Source organism: Rhopalosiphum padi, chromosome 3 (genome assembly GCF_020882245.1).
Source record: "Rhopalosiphum padi isolate XX-2018 chromosome 3, ASM2088224v1, whole genome shotgun sequence".
NCBI lineage: Eukaryota > Metazoa > Arthropoda > Insecta > Hemiptera > Aphididae > Rhopalosiphum > Rhopalosiphum padi.
The window spans coordinates 25,240,676-25,268,616 of NC_083599.1; the positions used below are offsets into that span (position 1 = coordinate 25,240,676).

The following is a 27,941-nucleotide window of genomic DNA, read 5'->3' on the forward strand; positions in this document are numbered from 1 at the left end:
ACTAGACAGTTTTAAAAATTTAGATTTTTTTTTTATTTTAATAAATATGAAGATTATGAAGGTAAATGAATTGTGAAAAGTATATAGTGATATAAAATATCTTTAAATTTATATCTTTCACTAGGTAGATAATATGAAATAATGTCATTGCCATTTAGTAAATTATTAAGATTAACATGTAACAATGGTAGATTAAATTTAAAAGTAGATTGTTGCACTTTTAAAAGACATATCTGAATGACAATAAAGTATATTATAGATTTGCATAATTTTTCAAAATTAAATATTTATAAAATGTATATAAATTTGAGTCTAAAAATTTGATAGAAATTTAAAAATGTATGATTTCTTGATAACAAGTATTTGAACTATATAAATAATAAACTATCTAATATACTAGTGTATTTATTTTATGCCATATAGAATTATTCTTGACTTGATACATATGTATAAACAAGGCCATATCTAGGAGTGCCAAACTCTACTCAAAATTTTCTCGCATTACTCAAACTTAAAAATTATTTCATCATTATTTAATACACTACTTATTAAGATTTGTATAGCCCCCACCCACCGAAACAATTTTCTGTGTAGGCCTTGTAGTATAAATACAATGTATATATTAATAAGGTAATTGATTACAACACTTTGTTAACTGCAATACTTAAATTCATTAGCTACTAGTAATTTCTAAGTAATTTCTAATGTAATCATTTATTATTATTTTTCGTAATATTGTAATATTTTATTTTCATGATATAAAACAAATGACATGTTAAACCTAACATATTTTTTAAACGATCCAACAAAGTCTAGGAGTCTAGGAGCCAATTCCCCCCACACCATGAGACACTTCACTATTCGTGGAGCCCCAATGGCAGACACTTTATATTTTAAGAAGGTCGCCAACCACGAACCGAGGCCCTATTGAGCCGGAGTATCGTGGATTTATATATGAAGATGAGAATAAATAGGAGGAAATAATTTAAGTCATTTTGTGGAGATATATAAAGTTTGATTTTGTGCCAAGAAAGCCAAACGGCATAAAACTCGGACTTAAAGAATTTATCTGAATAATATTAATGACATATTATACTGTTAATATAATAATAATAATAATATAATTTTATATATCTAAAAACAACCTCATGATGCGGCCCCGACGCTCGTAGACGTCGAGGGTATACATTACAACCATAATTCATTATATATAATTTTATTTTTATAAGATATAAGGAATGTTGTACTTACATACCGGCCGGATATAACAATACATATATGACTAAAAGAACACAAAACACTACGTCACTCATCGTTGTTGCCCCTTCGGCGTATCCGCCGTGGAAACGATCATGGGCGCTCTACTCCATAATGATGGTATAGAAAAACTATAGTAGAAAAGGAGGATGGTACTTGATGACCATCTAGTCAGAGCTAAGGAACGGGAGTGGTTTTCTTTGTCCATAATTTATCGGCAGTTGCTAACAGCGGTTATCGTCGCGCGTAGGGCTTCGCGCATGATAACGGCGTCAACGGAGTAACTGTAGGGGCGCGGCGCGTCACGCTAGGAGAACTTTTATTTATTATAATTTCTTAATATACATCTTACGTTACAACCATCTAACATCTTATTTTTTTTTATAAAAGTGGAAATAATGATTTGTAATTAGTAACTATTTGTATAATATTTGTTAAATTAACGATAATTCGAGGGCACCTCGGAGTTTTTTTTTATTACTCCAAAAAGTTACTACCTATATAGCTAACCATATATTGTTTACAAATAAATTAATATTTTCAAAATTTTCAAATGACTATAATTTTATAAGAATTTAGTTTATTGGAAAAAACCCCGAGATTTCTTTTTAAAACAATTTCCTCTTTAATTTTCGTAATAGGTGTTTTTATTCTAAAATCACTCCGAGCGATTTATTTTCAATCAAAATAAGCGTTTTAAATGATACTACAAAAATTACCTGTGTGCATACTCATATACATATTAAATACTAGGATATGTATACTATACATTATAATATTGATGACATTTTTTCAAAAGACTTTTACAAATTCGAAATTAAGATATTGTGTTTACATTTTCGAATTTTATACCGATTAAAATGGTAACTAAATAATAAATTAATTTGGAAACCAAAGAGAAATGATATACGTAGTGTACAATTAGTATATTGTACGGCAAACACAAAAATATGACAAAAAATAGAAAACAAAGAAGATGTTTCAAATCAAAAACATCGGTAGAAGCAACAGCTGCATAATGCGTGCCGGTCAGTCGACGTGTGTTCTGTGCATGAAATACCGCTTGATGATTTCAGCCATGAGCTCCCGGAACTCGGTAGCGTCTTGTTTTGACTTTCGGCCGTCACCTCTCCACCCGTCGCTCGACAATTTTGCATAGCCATCGGACTTGGACACGAACCGCTTGGCGCCGATTAGCCAGCCGGCGGTGGGCAACAGGTTGAATGGCGGCGGCATGTCATCCAGCAACATGTAACTGACGTACACCTGGGTCCGGCCGAACAGCCACTCGTACTCGGCGTTGTCGGCCACCCGCTGGAACGTGTCCGACATGGCGGCGATCAGCATGTTCATCATGACGATGACCATGAGCACCTCGAAAACGGCGAACAGGCCGTAACCCATCAGCTGGGTGAATTGATGCGACTGCGTGGCCGCGTCGACGCCGCCGGTGGCCGCCACCGTGTTTCCGACCACCACGTTAGGCGCGTCCAGCGACGTCATGCAGAATATGCCCCAGAACAACGTCTTGAACGTGTCGGCGACGGTGACGAACGAGTCCTCTTGCCGGGCCGTCTCGCCCGTTTCCGGGTTCTTGTATACCATGCCCGTGTAGTAGGCGTAGTACGTGCCCAGGCCGCACGTGAACGCCGCCATAATGATGACCAGGAACGTGGCGAACTTGGCGAAGTCGTAAAGCACTTTGCCCAAGGATACCTGCATGGGCCCGATGTCATAGTTGAGCTGGCACAGGAACAGTAGCCGCATGTACGCCATGACTGTGGCCACGGCGAACAAGGCCTCGGCCACCAGCTGTGGGTCGGCCCAGTGCCAGTACTTGCGGTCCAGGTTTTCGGACACCCGGCCGACCAGGGCGCCGGTCAGCGCCCAGCACATGAACGACACCGTAAACAGCACAAGCTTGACCGTGTCGAACACGTTCCACAGGTTCCTGAAGAACCGCTCCGAACCCTGCTGAAGCCGCAACTTCAACTTCTCGACCACGTGGCCGAGCACGAATACGACGATCGGGAACCACGTGTGGAACCTGGGCGCACCCCTCCGCGCCAATAACTTGTCGGCGTTCGAGTGGACGAACAGCAGAACCAAAAACACTAGGTATGCGACCAGACTATTAAACATCCGGTTGATCGGCAACCGGTTGGCCTGGTTTAGTTTCGAGTCGGGCGCAAACATACCCAGAACTACCATAACCGGCAACATGCAAAACCGCCATAGCAAGTATGCCAATTTCCGTGCCACCGAATACGACTTCCACTCGATCCAATCGCCCAGCCACGCCATCTCCAACACCTGTTGGATGTTGGTGTGCGCCACGAACTTTTTTTGTTTGTGGTCCATGGCTGTAATCAGTCTCGGGTACGGAAACTGTCCTCTGAACTTGCATCCGTCCCGATTTCGCAACATGATTTTTACTTCGTCCGATGTCCTACAATTTACTAACATATCCACCGCAAACTGTTTTAGCTGGAAGTAAAAATTGAATTTGATTTTTTTTTTTAGATCATCGAAACAAACATTTTTTATCACAACAATGAATTATATGGTTAAAATTTATAGTCAATCAAAAATTTAAAATTTAATTATACCCCGGTCGACGTAGATTTAATTATAAAATTTTATAGCGTTTGTTTTTCACATTGTATGGCCTAAATATATGACAAATAAAATATTAATATATATATATATATATATATATATATATATATTATCAATTAATAATAGCAGCTACAAAGCATTAGAGTATTAGATATTATTAAATGCTTATTTTTATGGTTGCGATACTACAAGTACAAATTGTATAATACGATATGCTCATTTTTCATTACGAAATATTTCACTCTAATCATAATACGACTATATAATATGATGTCATATGTATAAATATGAACAAAACAAGCAAAAATACCTGCTGTCTCGAAAAAAAAATAAATGAATAATTAACAAAAATAATAAAACAATAATTGAGAATAATAATATACTTGACTAATAGAGAAAAGGCAAGTATAAAATGTTGTGTTATACGATTGATCTCAATTCTGATAATTATTAATGATTCGCATGTAAAGAATTTAAAAAATATACAGAATATTTATACTTACGCCCATTGTCCCACAAAACTATAGGTATTCGTATAAAAATATTACTTTCAATTATGTAAATATGTAATTCACATATGTGTCTTAGTTATAATTAATAACATAGCAACAATATTATTTATGTCTACTGTAATTACGCCACAAACAAACAAAAAAATAGAACGATAGATATACATTTTTGATAAATAAAAACAGGTACAATTAAATTACAATTTATTCTAATTATCTAATTGTGGTATGTAACTGGCATATACAGTGTTCTTAGAAAAATTAAAAGTATAAAAAAAATTAGGGTATTTAAATATCTTATTGATTAGGATATAATTATAAGGTACGCATAAATATTTTTTAAAAAGGAAAAGGATTCCGTTCTCTCACCATCCACCATCTATTTAAATACTTATACGTATATACTAATATACTGTATGGTAAGAAAAAAAATTAAGTCTCTATAGCCATAAACGCACTAGAAATTGGTATATAAGGGTTCGCACTTAATTTTGTTAACAATACATACAATTTAAACAAAACTGAATTTTAGTTCAAAATAATTAATTTTATTAACAATTATGCAACAATATTATGCAAGAGGATCTTTTTAAATATATCTTTTTTTAGAAATTGTATTTATTTTTTTTGCGATAATTTTTTATAAATTTGTATTTTTGAAAAAATTAAACTTTTAATATTTTCATCATTATTATCGTTTAAGTTTTATACTTTTTTAAATATTTTGCGTTGGATTATAAAATTAAAAATGTATGCTCTAATCAAAAAATTAAAGTTAATTATTTTAATCAATTTATTTACAAACATTACATAATACATTGTAAAAGCAAACTAGTTTTATCGATTGGCTGAATAAGTCGTGAGTTACTTAGAAGATAATTAATTAATTTTAAATGCATCATTTCCCGAAACCCATAAAAATAAATTATAAGTTTTAACCTAAGTACGTATGTACCTAAGTATGTATATAGGTACATGTAAATCAAACGCTGTAGCCATTCCATATCTAACGGATTGCCCATTTCGATCGGATTTGTTCACAGAGTGATGTACCTATACCAATTCTGACGTCTGACATTTCCGTTATATAAGGTATAGGTACTTCAATAGATGATGGGCATATTCGAAAGGCTACCCCATTGGTTACATATTATACATTTAAAGTCTATTATAATATTATTAGTAAAAATGTAGCTTAGACAAATTAAAAATATAAGACAACAAATCGTGTTACATAAAAATGTCATGTAAAAATTGTTATTGATTTATATATGGAAATGGAATGTGGGACAAATAACTATGGTAGTGACATCAAGTATATTGGAAGTACCTATGCAGATTCTAAGATACATACGTATGTTAAATTGTCATAGTTAAAGAAGACTCATTTATCTACATAATTCCATATTTCCATTACATAAATAGAGCATGAAATAGGAGGGGGGAATACAGAAACTATCAAAAAAACACTTGAAATATTTTCCAAAAAGTTATTTTTTTTCCTATCAATTATAATTAATTAAATATATTGGTTGTTAAATCGTATGACTTCTAACCTAACGATGATGTGTTCACTTAATATAACTCAACTTAAGTTAATTATTTGTATTAACTGATACACTTTAGAACATGCCCGTGACGCCGACGGTGATCCGACAACCAGTGGGCAACAGGATTTAAGACTGACGCGTAATTTTTATTAAACAATAAATCTAATTTATTCTATCAACATGTTATTAATACAAAAACAATAAATATATTTATATATATAATATGTATATTGTAGGTTGTAGGTATCTACTAAAACTAATCAGACATTACTTTAAAGTTACGTTATATTCTTATATTAGATATCCAAAAGTCGCGTTAAATTTTCATTTATACCTACTCGTAATAATGTAATATTATTTAAACGTTTCTTACAATAAACATAATAATATGTTATAATTTTATTTCGATGTATTTTATTTTAGATAATATAATTGCCTCGATAAACATCGTTATTATTCGGAATGTTTGATATCATATACAATACAATACACACATATATATACATATATATAATATCGTAGGTACCCGTTGTTTTATCGTAGTATTAATACCCGACGTCGGCTCTTCGGTTGTCGGTTATCAGCCGACGGCTCACCGTCCCAAGTCCCGCGTGACGTTTGATACGCACCTGTTCGGCCATGGACGTGTACGCGGCCTTGTACACCTGTTCCTCGGACCCGCACTGCAACAGTTCGTCGTGCAACTGGAAACACCTGAGCACCGGGTCGGCGCTGGTGGACGTGGTGCATATGAACGTCGGGTTGCTGATGGCCCAGTACGCGTTCAGCCGCTCGCAGCCGTCGGTGACCACCTCGCCGCGGATGGCCGCAGCCGCGCACCGCTTGTCGCACGTGCATCGCGGCGGGTGCGGCTTTTCCAGCGTGTGGCCGCGGTTCAGCAAGTACTCGACCGTCTCGTACAAGCCGCATTGCGTGGCCAACAGCAGTGGCGTCATGAACCGCGGGAATTCTTCCGAATCGTTGCTGTCGTCGTCGTCGTCGCCGTCCGCCGCATCGCTTCCGTCGGTATCCGACGCCGTTCTTTTCCGGCCGCCCGCATTGCCACGGCTTTTGCCTCTGCCGTTGGCCTCCTCGAATTCCAGCAGACGGTCCAGCAGCTTTAGGTTGTCGTACGTGATCGCCAACAGCATCGAATCGCCGATTTTCACGTCTAAAGTTTACAATTTATGTATTGGTAATATTTTACCTAGCTGTATATTAGGAGCCCGACTTCTCCCCGCGCGGGTTAAAATCAATTTGTGTTCCGAATCAATCGATTTACGTTTTGATTTAATAGAATTATATATACAATACAAAACCTTATGAACACAATTATTATATAAATGACTCTTATGATTTTTCACTTCTTAATATTATCGATACATGTAGTATTTGATGCAAACGCAAAAAAACTGAAGACAAATTCGACGAATGCTTATAGAAGCCAACTCAAGTCCAACATCGTTCAGATTGGTATTTGTCTTTTAGTGATGTTTACATCAAGAATATGACCAGAATTGATAAATCTTAATCCATTTGAGTACATAATCATTGTAATTGTATTCATAAGTATTTGTTTTTTTTTAAACATATTTGTAAAAAATTGTAAATGCCAAATTTTTATTAATTATAATTATGGTACCTACCAAATTAAATATTATGCAAATAACGCGACAACCATTTAAATTAACAACGATTTTTTTTTTTTAGTTAAAACAAAATTAATCCATCAATATAATATGTAGGTTAAAAATAAGCTAAAAATAATCTCTTAAGTCTCGAGGAATCTATTGATTTATTAGTATATTTATATACTTTATATTGAAAACTATTCGTTGGTTTATGAGATCAACGCGTTAAATCATACAAGCTCTTCAGATTTATAACACTATTTACTATATATATATATAGACTAATAAATATATTCAATATTAGCGTTAAAGTATTAAATGGTATTATTTAATGAAAATACATCGAAGTACTTAATACACTAACCAAATTAAGACGATAAATAAAAATAGATATTTCAAATTCTCCGTGATTTTTTAGTTATATTATTGTACTTATAAGTTATAGGGCTATAGATAAGAAGTCGTAAGATAAAACTATAGATTTCTGTAACGTATGGTCTTATTTGTGTGGTTTAATTATCGATAAAATGTATGAATACGATAACGACGATTGAATTGATTATTGTATTTATTTAATAATAAATAATTATGAAAATGACGGCCAGATTGTAGTACTTCAACACTAATTGTTTAATCCATTTGTTGACATCTGCCTTGTCTATTATCTATTCTTATCTATTCACATCCACAATATTATTATATTTTATTGCGACTAAATTTTTACGTATTTCAATTATCAGTATACGATTTACTATTAATATAGTCGTATAGACAAAGAAATTCTTTTTTTTAGATCTACGCATGGACGCAAATAGTGTTTGAAATTTGGAAGAGTTTTAGGGGGCTGTATATAGCTATAGCTCAGTTCTATACTGGATTTCTAATGTATTATGTAGTTAAATCATTAGTGTTTTGGGGGGCTTAACCCCCCAAGCCCACTCTATTTGCGCCTATGAATATACGATCTTAGTAAGTCAACTTGTTACATACCTACTTGTTTAGTGTAGGTTTAGGTACTTGCCTTTTTGTTGAAGAATTAAATCTACTAGGGGTTCGCATTGGTTCTGTATGGCCAGATTCAACGCTGTGTCTCCTTGGAACTTCATATTGATATTTACGCTATTAGTTTTTAAATACTTTTCGATTTCTGGTAAGTTGCAGCTCTTCACTAACTCGAAAAATTGTTGATCCTGCGCCGTCAACTCGTCGGTAAACGAATACAACTGCTCGGACATGTTGATTTTAGTTTCTTTCTGAAAAAAAAATTTTTCTGTAATTCAAATTGTAGATAATATAGATGGTTGCATCCAAAAACCGCACAATTTTGATTTTGACCATAAAAAGGTCGATAGACAAAAACCGAACATTTAGAGTGGGTTAAAACCGCACACTGAATCCCGGATGAAAAGTCCGTTTTAAAAAAAGCTGAACTAAAATTCCCGATTCAGTTTTTATAGTCGGACAAAAAGTCCGAAAATGCAAAACATTTTATATATTTAATATTTATTTTATAAATTTAAAAATTTAAAAATGTTTGTACACATTATATTTTGGAAAGAATTTTTACGTGACGAAGATCGTATGAAATTTTCAAATAATGTCGACAGTCGGTTTCAGCAAATCAAACTTAGAAAGTTTTACATTTTTTATTAAATTATTATTTAAAATTTTTGAGTATATAAATTTTTTTTGATGAAATATGAGAATAATGAGAATAAATATATAATTGTGCGTTTTTTGTTCATCGACCTTCTTGGGTCGAAATCATATAACTGTGCGGCTTTTGGATACGACAATTTTTAAAATTTTTCCATCTTAACCTATTAAATGTATGCAGTTTTAACCTACCAAAAGTGTGCAATTTCGTCCAGTATTTCATCAAAAATGTGTGGTTTTTGGAGTTAACGAATATAGATTATAAACACATGTATAATATTGTACAATTTAAAAAAAGCAAAAATTATCATGATTTATTTACATTTTTAGGTCATTATTGAATGTATATTATAGTATATACCAGCGGTTCTTAACCTGCAGTGGTTCGCGGCCCCCTGAGGGTCCACGGCAGCTTTAAAAATATTAAAAATAAAATAATTTATATGACAGTTTTATGAAAAATTAAGTTTAATAAAAATAATTATAAATGTGTATTGTTATGTCTACTTCTATAATTTGTAATATAAAATAATTACTATAATTTTGGTTACGATAACATCAGATGTTTTGTAAAAAAAAAAAGTATTTGACAAAAAATTGGTAGGAGGTCTGTGATTTCTAAAAATCTTTCATCCGGGGTCCGTGTTCTACTTAAGGTTAAGAACCACTGGTATATACTATATAATATAATCAATGCTATTATATATTTAGGTAATATTATACTAATATGTTATGGGCAATGTACACGACAATTTGGCCTTACCAAAGAAATTTAAATCACAAATACAAATAAATTATTATTTGTGAAATATTTTGTATTAAATTTATTTAAACTATCTAATAGTAAAACATTAAATACGTAGTTTATTTATTTTTTAAATTTTAGTCAATCCTATTTGTGTCAGAAATTAAATTTATCATAGATTTTTTTTTTTTTTGTATAACGCAGTAAATCAAATGAAATAACCAAATAAATCCATAGACTCATAGTTATTATTTTCGTATTAATTTTATACATATTTGATTACACTTACTTTAACGCCCATCACGAAAGCTTAAATCAAATCACAGGGTTATATGTATAATAATAATAACAAACTCATTGTGTAAACCACAATTTAATTTGTTTATTGTATTTCGTTAACTTTACATAATAATAATACCTAGTTTATAAATATAAACTACTGTAATATAACCACAGTAACCATATATATATATTTTAAACTCAATATTTCTAGGTAAGTCTTAAGCTATATAGTATAATCTTGGCAGTTTTGCTTTTATATTATTTTATAATATTTTGAGAGATCCAACATATTTGTAGATTGTTTTTTTTTTATAAAAATAAACAATGAAAAACTAATAACATGGCAATATAGTTTATTAGTGTTATTACTTAATAGTTTTATTTTATCAATATTTATAAAAACAAGATTTAATTAAAAATTAAAAATGTAGGTAATTATGTTTTATAATTATAACACATACGTTTTTATGTTATTTACTGTTATTAATGGTAATCAATAAAAATTAAAAATTTGACTATGAAAATTTAAAAAAGAGTGGGCAAGTGGGTATCGTTCTGCTGTATAGTAGAGATGGAGAGTAGGTCACTATTATAATGAATGTGGTAAATTTGAATGCAATGACAAGTATCATTGTATACGAAAAACAATTTTGAACAGAGATGATTTGTCGGTCTAGGATAATAATTATCATTAATTTGATGTATTATTTTTTTACCTATATTTAAATTGTAATATATCGTTATTTTACGCGATTTCATAAAAAATTAAATTTCATATGCTCATAAAATGTTTTCTATATTGACTAGAATTTTTTTTTTACAGTTATTTGAAGAAAAAGTTTTGAAGAACCTTGTATTAATTTTAAACAGTTTTTGAAGTGTCAAATCTTTTTTTAGGCCTTTCAAAAAAAAACTTACAAAAATCGAAAATTTCTCTAAATCGTAAAATTGTCTATAAATAGCTTAAAAAAATAAATTCAAAATATTTTGAAAATTTAATCGTAAATAGATAATGCTTATAAATTTACACTAATAATTTGGTGAAAATGTCAAGTATTTACAATGATTCATTTTTGAGTTACAGCAAAATAAAAAAAAATCGATTTTGTCGAAAACTGGTTATGCGTAAAAATTCCAGTTTTTCCGTTACTATTTTAGGATTTTTCCAGGCGCTTTTGAAAACTACTGGACATTATTTACTTATGATCCCCCCCAACGTACCAACTAGATTCATTTTCCTTTTCAAAAAAGGGCTGAAATCAAAAATCAAAGCACTATTACTAGGTACTCCAAAACGTGATTACAGACACAAAAAAAAAATTAAAATTAAAATAAAAAAACACACATCATTGTAAAATCAATACATTCATCACTCCGTTCAGAATCTAAAATGAATACTTACACATATTTACACAAACTGCATACACAAAGAAATTGTATATAAATAATTAAAAAATTTTGACCTCAAAAAAAATTGTTGATATCAATTAATAATAGTATCATATTATATTATTATAATATTACAAGCGTAGTAAATATATTGTATAAAAACATTTATTATGATGCCGGTAAAAGTTGTTCAACTGGTCATAAAAAAATTCTAAAATAATAATATTATAATGTACATTGTTGTAATGTTGTAATAAAAATGTATTTTAATCTAGGAATATTATACCATGTTATATTATTGTATTTCAGTATTTGATATATAAAAATAAACTAGGTACCTACTATATAAAGATGAAAAATGAAAGATTTATTTTTATATTTTTTCACATAATTTTATGCAATAAGAAAATAACATTTTTCAAAAGATTTCTTTTTCCCTTAGTATTTTTTCCAGGATTCGTTATTAATACCAAATATTAAAAGTTTTAGAACAAAATTAAAAAAATTTCAAAATCCTTACAAAATTTAGAACTAATTTCTCTAAGTTCATTGAAATTCATTATTTCACTAACAATTATAACAAGTACATTTATTTTTAACGAGTAAATTAAAAATATAATATTTAATAACAATAATATAAATACATATTCAATGTTATATCAGTTATCACTATTTCTATTATATATTTATATTGAATTAAAATTTAAATGTTATAAGATTGAATTATTTGTATTAATTTCTTAAAAATAATAATACAATACAACATAGTTTAAAAATTTCAATACAATAAAAAAATTATAAATTTATTTTTAGGTCAAATGACTCTTGTATTTTAAATAGTAAAAATATAGGTAATATCTTCATCTTTGTCATATTATATTATTTAAATCCTAAGAAACATTATTTTATTTTATTTTCGTTAAAACTAGTTATTTCGTACTCAGTTGTAATAATTGTTCCATTACACAAGCTTTTTTAAACTCATGATATTCCTAATTGCAATTTTTCTGTTATAAAAACTGTTGTAAATTGATTTATTTTTATTCTTTTTTTATAATTAAACACTGTATATTTGTTCTTGGGTGCTCAATATAACACATGCAAAATATTACTGTATGTATTAAATAGAAATAGTAAGAATAAAACATTTTATCAAATGGGTTAATTTTAATAACTTTTGATGTACAGTAAAAACCCGTTACAACGAACTCCATGGGACCGAAATATTTTTTCGTTATAACGGAAATTTCGTTGTAACGAAAATTCGAATAAGCTCTTTATAAGCCTTGCTTTTTGCCAGGGGACTTCTATGACTTTCGTTATAACGGAAATTTACTGTATTATAATATAACCACGTACGTGTCCCCAGCCCCCCCACTTTATGTTTTCGCAATTTTTTTTTACTCGATATTTAGTACGAAATTTGTACGAATTTGTACGATAAATAAAACAATTTGTACGAATTTATTTTTGCGGTTAAACAAAAATTTGAGTGGGGGGGTTATAGAAACGTTTCTCCAGCCCCCACCACTCAGGAAATACTTTTTTGCACAAAACACCTATGCAAATATTTAGTACGAAATTTGTACGAATTTGTACGACCGAATAAAAAATTTTTCGAAAACACCTTCCCACCGATAAACACATTTTACCCATTTGCCGTTTCCCCAGCCCCCCCACCGCTCAGGAAATACTTTTTTTCACAAAACTCCTATGCAAATATTTAGTACGAAATTTGTACGAATTTGTACGACCGAATAAAAAATTTTTCGAAAACACCTTCCCACCGATAAACACATTTTACCCATTTGCCGTTTCCCCAGCCCCCCCACCGCTCAGGAAATACTTTTTTTCACAAAACTCCTATGCAAATATTTAGTACGAAATTTGTACGAATTTGTACGACCGAATAAAAAATTTTTCGAAAACACCTTCCCACCGATAAACACATTTTACCCATTTGCCGTTTCCCCAGCCCCCCCACCACTCAGGAAATACTTTTTTGCACAAAACACCTATGCAAATATTTAGTACGAAATTTGTACGAATTTGTACGACCGAATAAAAAATTTTTCGAAAACACCTTCCCACCGATAAACACATTTTACCCATTTGCCGTTTCCCCAGCCCCCCCACCGCTCAGGAAATACTTTTTTGCACAAAACACCTATGCAAATATTTAGTACGAAATTTGTACGAATTTGTACGACCGAATAAAAAATTTTTCGAAAACACCTTCCCACCGATAAACACATTTTACCCATTTGCCGTTTCCCCAGCCCCCCCACCGCTCAGGAAATACTTTTTTTCACAAAACTCCTATGCAAATATTTAGTACGAAATTTGTACGAATTTGTACGACCGAATAAAAAATTTTTCGAAAACACCTTCCCACCGATAAACACATTTTACCCATTTGCCGTTTCCCCAGCCCCCCCACCGCTCAGGAAATACTTTTTTTCACAAAACTCCTATGCAAATATTTAGTACGAAATTTGTACGAATTTGTACGACCGAATAAAAAATTTTTCGAAAACACCTTCCCACCGATAAACACATTTTACCCATTTGCCGTTTCCCCAGCCCCCCCACCGCTCAGGAAATACTTTTTTTCACAAAACTCCTATGCAAATATTTAGTACGAAATTTGTACGAATTTGTACGACCGAATAAAAAATTTTTCGAAAACACCTTCCCACCGATAAACACATTTTACCCATTTGCCGTTTCCCCAGCCCCCCCACCAATCAGGAAATACTTTTTTTCACAAAACTCCTATGCAAATATTTAGTACGAAATTTGTACGAATTTGTACGACCGAATAAAAAATTTTTCGAAAACACCTTCCCACCGATAAACACATTTTACCCATTTGCCGTTTCCCCAGCCCCCCCACCGCTCAGGAAATACTTTTTTGCACAAAACACCTATGCAAATATTTAGTACGAAATTTGTACGAATTTGTACGACCGAATAAAAAATTTTTCGAAAACACCTTCCCACCGATAAACACATTTTACCCATTTGCCGTTTTTGGGCTCACTCTGTAATCCTTTGCGCACGTTTATGTAATTATTTATCACAATATTCTTAGGTAATATTATATTTTGTACAACATTAAAAAGGTAGGTCATTATAATGCTTACTGCAAACGAGATGGGAAATATTGGGAATTAATAGATGACCAAAAAAAGAAAGCTGTTCCGACGAAAGAGAACACAAAAGTAATTTGTGAATACATTATATATAGTATTTAAATTAATTTAATTTAATTTGAATTTTACTTGTATAATATATATGAGATATTATTATACAAATTATGTATTATAAGTAAATAAAGGATGTTTTTTTCACTTAACCTAATCTATTTTATACACCTTTTTAATGTTGTACAAAATATAATATTACCTAAGAATATTGTGATAAATAATTACATAAACGTGCGCAAAGGATTACAGAGTGAGCCCAAAAACTTTGATTATAAATCGAAAGTGATGAATAGAATGTAAGTCAAAAATGAAAAATGACTCTGTAGTAATCATAGATGTGTTGGTCAAACATATAAATAAAATTAATTCCATTTTGAATTCTAAAATTTATAATTAAGTGGTAATTTGCGTAAATGAATACAAGTTTACCAAGTATTGGTTTAAATGTTTAAAATTTGCATAAATACTCATAATAATAATTAAAAATTCATGGAAATTTCATAAATATTCTTAATACATTTTCGTACTAAATATTTGCATAGGAGTTTTGTGAAAAAAAGTATTTCCTGAGCGGTGGGGGGGCTGGGGAAACGGCAAATGGGTAAAATGTGTTTATCGGTGGGAAGGTGTTTTCGAAAAATTTTTTATTCGGTCGTACAAATTCGTACAAATTTCGTACTAAATATTTGCATAGGAGTTTTGTGAAAAAAAGTATTTCCTGAGCGGTGGGGGGGCTGGGGAAACGGCAAATGGGTAAAATGTGTTTATCGGTGGGAAGGTGTTTTCGAAAAATTTTTTATTCGGTCGTACAAATTCGTACAAATTTCGTACTAAATATTTGCATAGGAGTTTTGTGAAAAAAAGTATTTCCTGAGCGGTGGGGGGGCTGGGGAAACGGCAAATGGGTAAAATGTGTTTATCGGTGGGAAGGTGTTTTCGAAAAATTTTTTATTCGGTCGTACAAATTCGTACAAATTTCGTACTAAATATTTGCATAGGTGTTTTGTTTCAAAAAAGTATTTCCTGAGCGGTGGGGGGGCTGGGGAAACGGCAAATGGGTAAAATGTGTTTATCGGTGGGAAGGTGTTTTCGAAAAATTTTTTATTCGGTCGTACAAATTCGTACAAATTTCGTACTAAATATTTGCATAGGTGTTTTGTGCAAAAAAGTATTTCCTGAGCGGTGGGGGGGCTGGGGAAACGGCAAATGGGTAAAATGTGTTTATCGGTGGGAAGGTGTTTTCGAAAAATTTTTTATTCGGTCGTACAAATTCGTACAAATTTCGTACTAAATATTTGCATAGGTGTTTTGTGCAAAAAAGTATTTCCTGAGCGGTGGGGGGGCTGGGGAAACGGCAAATGGGTAAAATGTGTTTATCGGTGGGAAGGTGTTTTCGAAAAATTTTTTATTCGGTCGTACAAATTCGTACAAATTTCGTACTAAATATTTGCATAGGAGTTTTGTGAAAAAAAGTATTTCCTGATTGGTGGGGGGGCTGGGGAAACGGCAAATGGGTAAAATGTGTTTATCGGTGGGAAGGTGTTTTCGAAAAATTTTTTATTCGGTCGTACAAATTCGTACAAATTTCGTACTAAATATTTGCATAGGAGTTTTGTGAAAAAAAGTATTTCCTGAGCGGTGGGGGGGCTGGGGAAACGGCAAATGGGTAAAATGTGTTTATCGGTGGGAAGGTGTTTTCGAAAAATTTTTTATTCGGTCGTACAAATTCGTACAAATTTCGTACTAAATATTTGCATAGGAGTTTTGTGAAAAAAAGTATTTCCTGAGCGGTGGGGGGGCTGGGGAAACGGCAAATGGGTAAAATGTGTTTATCGGTGGGAAGGTGTTTTCGAAAAATTTTTTATTCGGTCGTACAAATTCGTACAAATTTCGTACTAAATATTTGCATAGGAGTTTTGTGAAAAAAAGTATTTCCTGAGCGGTGGGGGGGCTGGGGAAACGGCAAATGGGTAAAATGTGTTTATCGGTGGGAAGGTGTTTTCGAAAAATTTTTTATTCGGTCGTACAAATTCGTACAAATTTCGTACTAAATATTTGCATAGGTGTTTTGTGCAAAAAAGTATTTCCTGAGCGGTGGGGGGGCTGGGGAAACGGCAAATGGGTAAAATGTGTTTATCGGTGGGAAGGTGTTTTCGAAAAATTTTTTATTCGGTCGTACAAATTCGTACAAATTTCGTACTAAATATTTGCATAGGTGTTTTGTGCAAAAAAGTATTTCCTGAGTGGTGGGGGCTGGAGAAACGTTTCTATAACCCCCCCACTCAAATTTTTGTTTAACCGCAAAAATAAATTCGTACAAATTGTTTTATTTATCGTACAAATTCGTACAAATTTCGTACTAAATATCGAGTAAAAAAAAATTGCGAAAACATAAAGTGGGGGGGCTGGGGACACGTACGTAATATAACCATGATGGTATACTCGTATACGGTGTACTTATTTAAAAATCCCGTAGTTATTTAAAATGAATTAATACAAAATTGATATTCAGCTAAAATGTCTATCTGGTAATTTAGCTAGTACCTAACTACACGTCAAATCTTTATTACTTAGGTACCTGATACTTATATATTAGTTTATTTTTAATTATATAGGTATTTGTATTAGCGTACCAGGAACCTAATTTAAACATTAAATTACTCATTGAAAATAAATGTAGATATTAATTCTAAATGAAATAATGATAATTAATTAGCCATTTATTCGATTAATCCATTTTAAAATGATTCATATTTCATAATTAACTATGGTTTCATAACCTGTGTTAAATTCCCGATAACTTAAGGTACCTACTGCAAGGTTCCATACACTATACGGTATAATACTAGTATCGATATAATCAGTATTATACAAAAAAAAAATTAAATTCTGTATTTTAACATCTCTAGTAATTGGTAAGAAAATCGACAGTTCAAAACAGATTTAAAGGAGTAGATAACAATAACTAAAGTGGTGAGATTAACAAAATATCATAAGATTTGTACAATACCTACGTGAATATCAATATTGAATATACTATATCCTATATTAATATACTATATTTAACAAAAAAAAAACCTCATGTTTAAAATGAAATATTATTTATATGTCATTTATTTAATTATTTTTTAATAATATTTCCAATAAAGGCAAGATATATTTTGTAGACAACTCTGACAACTTATAAATAAGGTAACCTTAGGGCTTAGATTATTTATCATATAGGTAACTCATATTACCCGATAGGCAAATACCATGAACTACCAAAAAAAACATTATAGATAAGTTATAACTAGGAAAATAATGCACTAAAAACCTACAATAAAGGTATTATAAAATTTCCAATAATGCAACAAAAAAATGCATTTTAACATTTTTAACCAGGAAAATGCAACCAACAAAGACTTGACAAAGTAAAAGTTTAGCCGAAAAACATTTTTAAAATGAAAAAATAATTTTTTAAACACATTTTTTTATGTTCAAACAAATTAATTCTTAGAACAACTAAATACAATTTAATAAATAATGAAAAAAGTAAATTAAAAATTGTTTTATTAATTTTAGATACCTGTTTATTAAATAAATATTCAATAAAACAATAAGATAATATAATTTTCTTAGATATTTTGTAATATTTTGAAAAAAATCTGTACAAAATCACGAAATATACATAGTAATTAGATTAAAATAAATGAATAAATAATAATTTAGATAAATATGCACCTAAATATTCTAAAAATGTCGAATATGAGTGTAATTAACAAAAACTAAATAAAAAGCTAATAAACTGACACAAAAGTACCAAAAAAGCATTTATTTACGAATATCATAAGAAAAAGCAAAAACAAAATTGTATTTGAACTACTGAACTCTGTGATGTATGAATCGAATTTTGTTTTTTATTAACTATATCCTGGAGTGTGAAAGTGTAAAAAAAAATGCAAATACTACAAAATCCTAGCCCTAGACCCTAGTTATAACCTATAATAGATTACCAATGTCTATTATATATTAATATAATACACATAAACTTTAATTAACCTAAAAATTAATTTAGGTAATTCATCTTTTACCTACAAAAATTGTAATTTGTGCCACTTCAAAATAACTAAATAAATGTAACTGTTCGAATATGTAGTAGGTATATTTTAACAATTGAAGTTGAAAATGTGGCGTAGATTACATACTCCCTTAATCCTTTTTATTTTAAGCGCCGTGAGTTTGTGACACAAATTACGAAAATTAATTTTTAGGTGTGGCGACAATGGTAATTGGTCAAAAAGTCCGTTTTAAAAAAAGTTGGATTAAAAGTCCTGATTCAGTTTTTTTATATTAACACATTACACGTTGTAATATTATTATAATTATTTTCTATTTTCTTATTTTCATTTATAATTATATAATTTATTATTATTTTTAATTAATTTTAATATGTACGTAGATACATGTATTTAAAAATATTAACATACAATCACACGATATCTTAGAAACAACAATATCAAAATTTATTTGAAACTAAATACATTTCAACAAACAATGAATTTTATTTTATTTATAAACACATCAACTTAACTAAAACAAAAAAAAATAGTATATATAATAAAAAAATTATAATTTTGTCATTACTATAGATACCTCTAACTATAATGTATTTAAAATAAATATTAATTATATAAAATATTTTCGGTCTTTTTGTCCGACTTTAAAAACTGAATCGGGACTTTTTATTCAACTTTTTTTAAAACGGACTTTTCGTCCGTGATTCGGCGATAATAATGAATAATAATATACTTACATGATTTTTCTTTCATATTCATCAACACTTTGGTTACCTCGATTTCCTTGCGATTCGGTAAACGATTATGAGGTCGAATTTTTTCATACTCTGTAATTTGTTTATCTGTACTTAACACTGCTGGACAATTTAATGAAGACTTTTTTGAACATCAACATTTGATTGATTCGCTAGTTTCGTAGTATAATGTGTACAAATGGCCGTCAAGACAAATTTTGTCATTTTTTTTTTTGTTAGATTTATTAATTATCTTCATTGATGCAATGATGCTGGTAAAATTATATAGAACAGTCGAGAACACAGCATAACAAGGTACTTACATTTTATAGCAAAAATACCAAGTACCTAAATAATATAATATTATATTTATTATTTTGTCAATTTACCTATGGAAAACTTGAAAACCCTAAATGATCTACCTATCTCATTAGGTATCTGTTCTTGACATTCTTATTATAGTCACACACGACTCACATTTGTCAATTGTTGTTCTTTACAACTTTACGAGTCGTATATAGGTATTTAATCGCAAATAATCACTTGCTTAGTGTCTCGTGGTTGCCATTCGGTTGTCGGTAAAAGCGGCACGAGTTTCAACGACTGTCCACGGACCGTGGTACATATACCTATAAGGCTATAAGTCTATAGTGGGCCGGATTTAGTACAATAATAATAAATTACAATTATTACACATCCACTTTTAATTAAACTGTACGTATGTAAGTATAGGTAATTACTATGTATACCCAAAGGCGTAACTATAGAGCTTTAGAAAAAAAAGTTTTTGCTTCTAATGCTAAAATAATTTGATATTATATTACCGCCTATGGATCATGTCGTCGTTTATTATCAATTTTATCATTGATTGTACCGTATTATCACATAGTATTGTATTATTTGTGTTTAATATTTTCATACAAATTTAATGTTATTTTCAATTTTGAAGTAAATTGAAAATTGAATACTTATTTTTTAAATTTGTTAAATTATTCATGTGAATTTGAACATTATAATTATTACGTAGGTACTAGAAAAATAAGTTTATTTACTATATACTAGTAAGCAAATCTAAACATATTTTGTAAATATACTTAATATGTATGGTGTATGTTGCAGTATTTTAAGCCATAGGTATTGTATTCTAATATATTAAATTAATTGTATAAATCTTATTGTGCGATAATTTCTAGGTACATTTTTGTCAATAATAACGAGAAGGATTAAAATCTATTGAAAAAAAATCCAAACACATACTACCTACTGCTACGTGCTCTGATGTCTCATACCAATAATATAATACATAATAACTAATAAGGATGCTGCGACATAGGGATAAGTAAGTATTAGGATATAGATCACTGATATATTATAATAACATAACACGCAATAAGGATACTTCGACATAGAAATAAATATTTACATGTAATGGGGAAATATCTACACACCTGGGCGATAACGTATTAGCCCTAAACACTACGAACAATAATAAAAGGAGTGTCAAAACCACCTATGACTTTTACCTTATGAACTGGGATATGAACAAACTCTGCAACGCACTAATGGCCTATAGTAATAATCGATAAACATAATCATATTTCGAGTTCTGAGAATCTCGATCGCAGCTTATCACCCGCGTGTGGCAAGCATCATCGGATGTCTTATATGTATAGATTAATCATCGCACGTGCATCCTGAAATGTGTAATAGCGTGAGAACGAATGACGTACTTAGGAATAGGCCAAAAGGGACATGGATAGTAGGCCCTGGTGAGGACTCCGATAGATGTGATTTACCAGAGTTAGCTCAAGCACCTTCATGTCAGTCTACATCAGAATTTAATCATTTGGACTTAGAGATATTTTCAATTAAATTAATAAACGACACTTAGAAATATTTTGGCACTTTTATTATTTCGATACGACCTGTTTTCGACAACCAGTTGTTGGCCCACTACACTACCTACAACAATCAAATCTTCATATTACTGATCAAGTAAATTTTGTAGTGTTGCTATTATTAAAATGTATTATTAGAAATGATAAATCTATTGAAACATAAGAGAGTATAAGTATATTTGTATACATTAAAAAATGACTATGTATTTAACTTATAAAGATATAGATTAATTGAGAAGACTTGATAATAAGATACCGACTTTTTATAATTATTATAGTATTTACTAATAAAAAAATTAGGAATTTATTTGTTTATTGTTTACGCTTGAATTTTTATTTTAATTATTTTAAATATAAGTAAAGTACATAGTATATAAATATAACACATAAGGTTAAAACACATGTAATATGTTGCAATATTGAAACAAAATATATGTTTAGAATAAGAATACTGTTGAGTGTTGATTAGTTGCTGTTTTATACTGATTTGCTTCTGTGTAAACTTTTACTAACCTAAACTAACCTGAACACTGCTGTAATATTTATTTATTAATCTACCCATAATAAAGATGATTATTTAAAAAAAATTTATTTACTGTATCTTAATTAATAATAGAATTTTTTTTGTTTTAGGTATTGAAACATAATATCAATTTAGATTGAATAAATAAGCTAGACAATATCTAGTTATAGATACCTCAGATATTTTAGTAACAAGATGCATTCTTAAAGAACTTGGATCTAATTGACCTTCAGTTGAAGTAAATATTTTTAAAATAATATTGTTATTTTGAATATGATTATTTTTTCAGTTATCTTCTAGCATAACTAACTTTTACGTTAACCAAACAGCAATAAAGGTATTGATAGTTAATCAAGATTTTTATTTTAAAGTACTTAAAAATAATTTATTTTGGTTTATAAAAAATACAAAGAACATTGTTTGGCATAAATTTTACACCAATTAACTATAATACACAAAATTACAATAACCCATAGAGGTATATAAATAAACATATCATTTGATTGTCAAAAATAAATAAAAGTAAAAAATAAAATATCTCAAACTTAAAATTAGAGAACAGGAAAAAATAGTTTCTATGTCAGCTATTATTACAAAACTAACATTGTAGTACTGACTTTTCTGCAAAAATAATAAAACAAATTTCTTATCAAAATTGCTTTAATATATTTTTTCTTTTACATTATTTTGTTGATATGACATTAAGCACATGAAATGACAATAAAATCAATATATGTAAAAAATGTTTTATTTATAATAACTAATAATTTGTATTATAAGTAATTCTATAATTATACTATAAAAATGATCATTCTAAAGTAGTTAATCGTTAAGTCTTCAAATTTGCAAACTTATATATATAATTTCATGATAACTTAATTCTTAACAATAATAATATTATAGGTGTGTCCACAAGAGGTGCACCTAATCTAACTTGAAGCAATTTCAGATGGCATTATGAACTATGGAAAGTTGTTCAAAAAGGGAGTTAAAGCCATTTAGCCCCCTAGGTACGCATCAGGTTGCACCCTCTATGTCAAAGGTCTGGACACACTTATGAATAATATGCACTTATGATTTACTTAAAATAACATGAATATATCAACTTTTTCTTTAACTTATTAATCATAACACATTGTTCATATTATTTAAATCTATCTAAATATTCATCTGATTATTGATTGTAATATAAAATTTCTGATAGACTTGGTATTATCTTGTAAGAATACATATCAACCTGAAAAATGTATATATTTCATACCACGGTGTTCAAATAAAAATTATATTATTAAATTATCAAAGAATAAAACATATATTATAAATACCTATCAATTAACAAGTATAATATTCATTTATTTGTGAAATACAAAAATATTTACAATTAATTAAATAAAATTATTTATTTAGCAAGTATGATTATGTATACTATAATATAATATACATATATTAAATGGAACACGCAATATGTTGGCTTTTAAAGTGAAGACCAAGATTTGAAACTGAAATACATTTTGTCTTTATAATATTATAATATTTAAAGGTTTTACTAAGGTTACTGTGACAAAGCCCTTATAAAATTAGGTTTTATTAGACCGTGCATATGTTATAATTTATGAGAAATATTTTTGGAGAATAAAAAACCATTTTAATACTTTTTAAATACATTATTTATAGTTTTATAATTTTTTTATAGGAAATAGAAGATTCCACTTAAAAAATGAAGAAAGTTGAGAAGGCTACAGAACCCTCTTCTTTATGTTAAGAAAATCAAATGAATTTTTTCTTTTGTTTAAATGTTTTTGTAAAAATAATTTGATAGTAAACTATAAACATTTTTCAAATGTATTAATTACTTAATAATATTGTAGTATTCAAAATTATTTTACACACTTGTGCAATGAATAATGATGTAATTTTAATATGTTTACAAATATAAAAAGTTCTAAAATTATATAATTACAAAATATAATGCTGTCAAAAGTTGTTCATATTTTTTAAATAATAATTAGTAATTACTTTTACTTCTTTAAGTTAACCACAAAAAATATAGCAATACAATTGATAAATTTATAACCTATAAAAAAAGTTGTAAAAAATTCATAGTGTAGATAATTGTTGGATCAAATAATTGATGTGTGGATAATCAACACTTTACTTTAACTGTATATAGAATTTAATATTTAATAATAAATAATAATACATTTATAAACATTAAGTACAATAATTAAATACTTTCTCTTTGTATGTGTACAATTAATATTGTTTATTGTACATTTTTAGTTATAAAAATATTTTTTTTTATTTTTGTTTTTAAAGTGTTAAAAATAAGTTTATAAAATGTAATCAATAAAATAATAAACAAAAAACACTCAGATAATATTAATGAAATAAAAACAACATTTCACTAAAAATCACTTTAATTCAAGTATCATTTAATTTTCTGATAAATTTGCTATTGAAAATGAACATATATTATTATTCATTAAATGTTTAATTTATATTGTTAAGTATTTAATACATGGAAATATTTTTAATACCAATGTGAAATTATAAAATACTCATAATTGTAAAATTACATTGTTGTAATATTGTAATTATTATAACATTTCATAATTTTTACAATTTACCACATGAAGCACAAGAGCAGCATCAATATCAGTATTGAAAAATTAATATTATTTGAGAAGAAAATAGTTGATAAATATCTTTATAAAAAATTCAGGAATAATTTTAAATGTACTATCACAACTTGCTATACAGACCTAAATATTATATTCATATGAATAATATATACAATATATTAATTAAAAAATTGACTTAAATTATTTATCAAATCTTGTGCAAAATGCACATTGGTAATATATTTATAAAAAAATTTGCGCAGTTTCCTCTTTCGTTAATGGAATTTAGTAATATCTGTTGAAATAGTTGAGGTATTTAAATGTTTTTATTGTAATTTAGTTTTAATAAAAAAAATAATTAATATAAATAATTTAATCTGTTATACAGGCTGTGTGATGATATTACAAATTATTGATTATCAACAGGTGACAACAAATAGTGCAAATTTGTTATGTCTCCAAGTGTTAAAGAAAAAAAACTAGTCTTAAATGTCGTATAGGTACTCTGTATATTATTCATCTGAGTTGTTTCCGAAAAACTAATTTGTATACTATATCGAAAACAAAATAAACAAAGTTATCTAAACTAACCATAAACAACTTATAATTTATAATTAATTCTTATTTTCAAAATTAGCAAAAATTAAGTACCTATTTAGTATTTAGGCAGTGGCGTAGCTATCATCGGGCAAAGCAGGGCAGTGCCCTGGGGCCCCTAGATCTTAGAGGCCCTCAGAGCTCTTGGTAAGTTTTAAAAATACATCCGTAAAATAATTGAAATAAAATTGAAAAAAGGGTTGGATATTTTTAATATGATAATTGAATATTAGAAGTTTAATATGAACATTATGAACATTATGAACATTGTATACCTATAAATACACAGAATATGCAATAATCGGTGCTCGTAAAAGATTATAAATTTGATTTGATAGCCTTTATTTTATTTTATTTGATTATATAGAATTAATAAATTAATAATGATAAAATGTTAATATTTAAAATTTGTTTTAGTAATTAAATGGATTTCCTTTTTATTTTGAGTATCAATTTATTATCTGTTTATTATTTTCATTAATGGTTTTATGGAGGTATTTATATTTTAAACAGCAATATAACGTATAATGTGGTTTTTCCTATATATAGAATTAAGGAGCCTAATTTATTAATTGCCCCGGGGCCCATTCCCATCATGTTACGCCACTGTATTTAGGTACTAACACTCTCAATACTACTTTCATTTAAACTCCACATTGATTAAGTTAATTATTTTCTCCTGTTTAAGTAATGGATTATTCAGATTAAATTCTCTGACATGATGAGATTATCTAGTGATATAAAATGAGCAATTGTCCAGCACTATATCCATCCAGTTTTTTACTCCATTATAATATAAGGAATAGCTAAAAAAAAGTTTATAATTTAAGGTTCTTTTATTTTAATATTTTATAATTAATTTCATAGTTAATACTCACATTTTATTCTCTGTTACTTTCTTTTTATAATACATGAAAGCTGTCTCTAATAATTTCAGTGTCCCTTTTAAACGCCTAGAATTGTGTATAATTGTGGTCTTGCTACAATAACCGTGGATGTTTTAGTGAAAAAAAAAATAATTTACTTACATTTGAAGCACACTACATAACAATCCAAATCTGGACCATGAAGGTCAAAAAGACTAAAACAACTGCATTTAAGATATAAATACTATAGTTTTAAGTCAAAAACTTAAAATCATGGATAATAATCAAAATAATTAATACATTTCAATCATGTCATATTTTTAGGTAAAGATATAAACTATTATACAACATATAAAAATTTTATTTTATATACACAATGACATTTCAAATTTAATATTTTTCGTCAAAAAATAATTCGACCTATCATATTAATATTTTAAAATGCTTCTTACAATGTATTTAAAAATAAGAAACTGATAATTTAGTAAATGTACTACAAAAAAAAGGTGGACCAGTGGACAGTGGGTATCGCTCTGCTGTATAGTAGAGATGGAGAGTAAGTCACCATAATAGATATGTTAAATTTGAATACAATGATAGGTAGGTATCATTGTATACTAAAAACGATTCTGAACGGAGATGATTTGTCAGTCTAGGATAATTAGTAGGATATATTATATTATTACTTATATTTAAATTGTAATAAGAATAACTAATAATATATCGTTAGTTTACTCGATTTCGTAAAAACATAAATTTCATACGCTCATACAATTTTTCCTATATTGATGCTGAAGTTTTTTTTTTACTGTTATTTGAAGAAAAAGTTATCGAGAACCTTGTATTGGGTTTTTAAACCTAAGATATAAATTACAAAAAATTTATGAATTTTCAACTTCAAAATTACTATTTTTATATATTTCGTAAGCATTTAAACTTTTAATGCTTATAAACAAAAATTGTGATTAACGATTTTTGATTTTTTTTTTTACTAAAATAAGAACAGCTTATAATAAACCTTGTATTAAATTTTAAAGATTTTTTGGAAAGCCAAATTTTTTTATCGGCATTTCAAGAAAAAAAATTTAGAAAAATCGAAAATTTCAATGGTCTATAAATAGTTTGAAAAAATTCTAAATATTTTGAAAATTTAATCGTATATATACAACACTAATATAAACATTTTGTAAAAATTTCAAGTATTTACAAGTATTTTTGAGTTACAGCAAAATCAAAAAATCGATTTGGTCGAAAAGTGGTTATGCGTAAAAATTCCCGTTTTTCCGTTACTTTTTCAGGGGTTTTCCTGACGCTTTTGAAAACTACTGGACATTTTTCACAGAGGGGCTGAAGTCAAAAATCAAAGCACTATTATTACTCCAAAACGTGATGACAGACCACAGACACAAAAAAGTTAAAAAAAAAAAACATCATTGTAAAATCAATACATTCAACACTCCGTTCAGAATCTTAAATAATTTAAGTATATATTTCTTATAATAAAATGTGATCGAAACAGTAACTTATAACTTAAGTTAAATTAATTACACAGATACAAATTATTACCTCATAATCAGGGCTCGTAAGTTCATTTGCATGTATTTTTTGCTACACAGGAAAACATGCTAACTAAGATACAAATCCATTTCATAACAATAGTAATAATTAGGACTGGGATTTGTATGTAAATACATATTTTAACTAAAACATGATAAATTAAGTATTGCAAATGATAAATTCATTTCACGTGATTTGCAATAAAATAAAACATATTTTATTTTAAATGTTTTTGCATAT

The 27,941-nt window shown here is 28.9% G+C and overlaps 1 protein-coding gene and 1 long non-coding RNA gene across 2 annotated transcripts; one reads left to right on the forward strand and one right to left on the reverse strand.

Moving 5' to 3' along the window:
- Positions 1-2,142: 2,142 nt before the first annotated feature.
- On the reverse strand, positions 2,143-7,186 carry LOC132926646 (short transient receptor potential channel 4-like). Its single transcript, XM_060991019.1, has 2 exons — positions 6,565-7,186; positions 2,143-3,744 (listed from the first exon to the last, which is right to left on the reverse strand). The coding sequence occupies exons 1-2, from the start codon at positions 7,084-7,086 to the stop codon at positions 2,287-2,289; spliced, it is 1,980 nt and encodes a 659-aa protein (XP_060847002.1). The 5' UTR covers positions 7,087-7,186; the 3' UTR covers positions 2,143-2,286.
- Positions 7,187-20,543: 13,357 nt separating this feature from the next.
- LOC132924489 (uncharacterized) lies at positions 20,544-24,040 on the forward strand. The gene is made up of 4 exons (XR_009661334.1): positions 20,544-20,773; positions 20,833-21,634; positions 22,171-22,298; positions 23,754-24,040. It is a non-coding gene; the product is annotated as an uncharacterized LOC132924489 (long non-coding RNA).
- Positions 24,041-27,941: the final 3,901 nt, after the last annotated feature.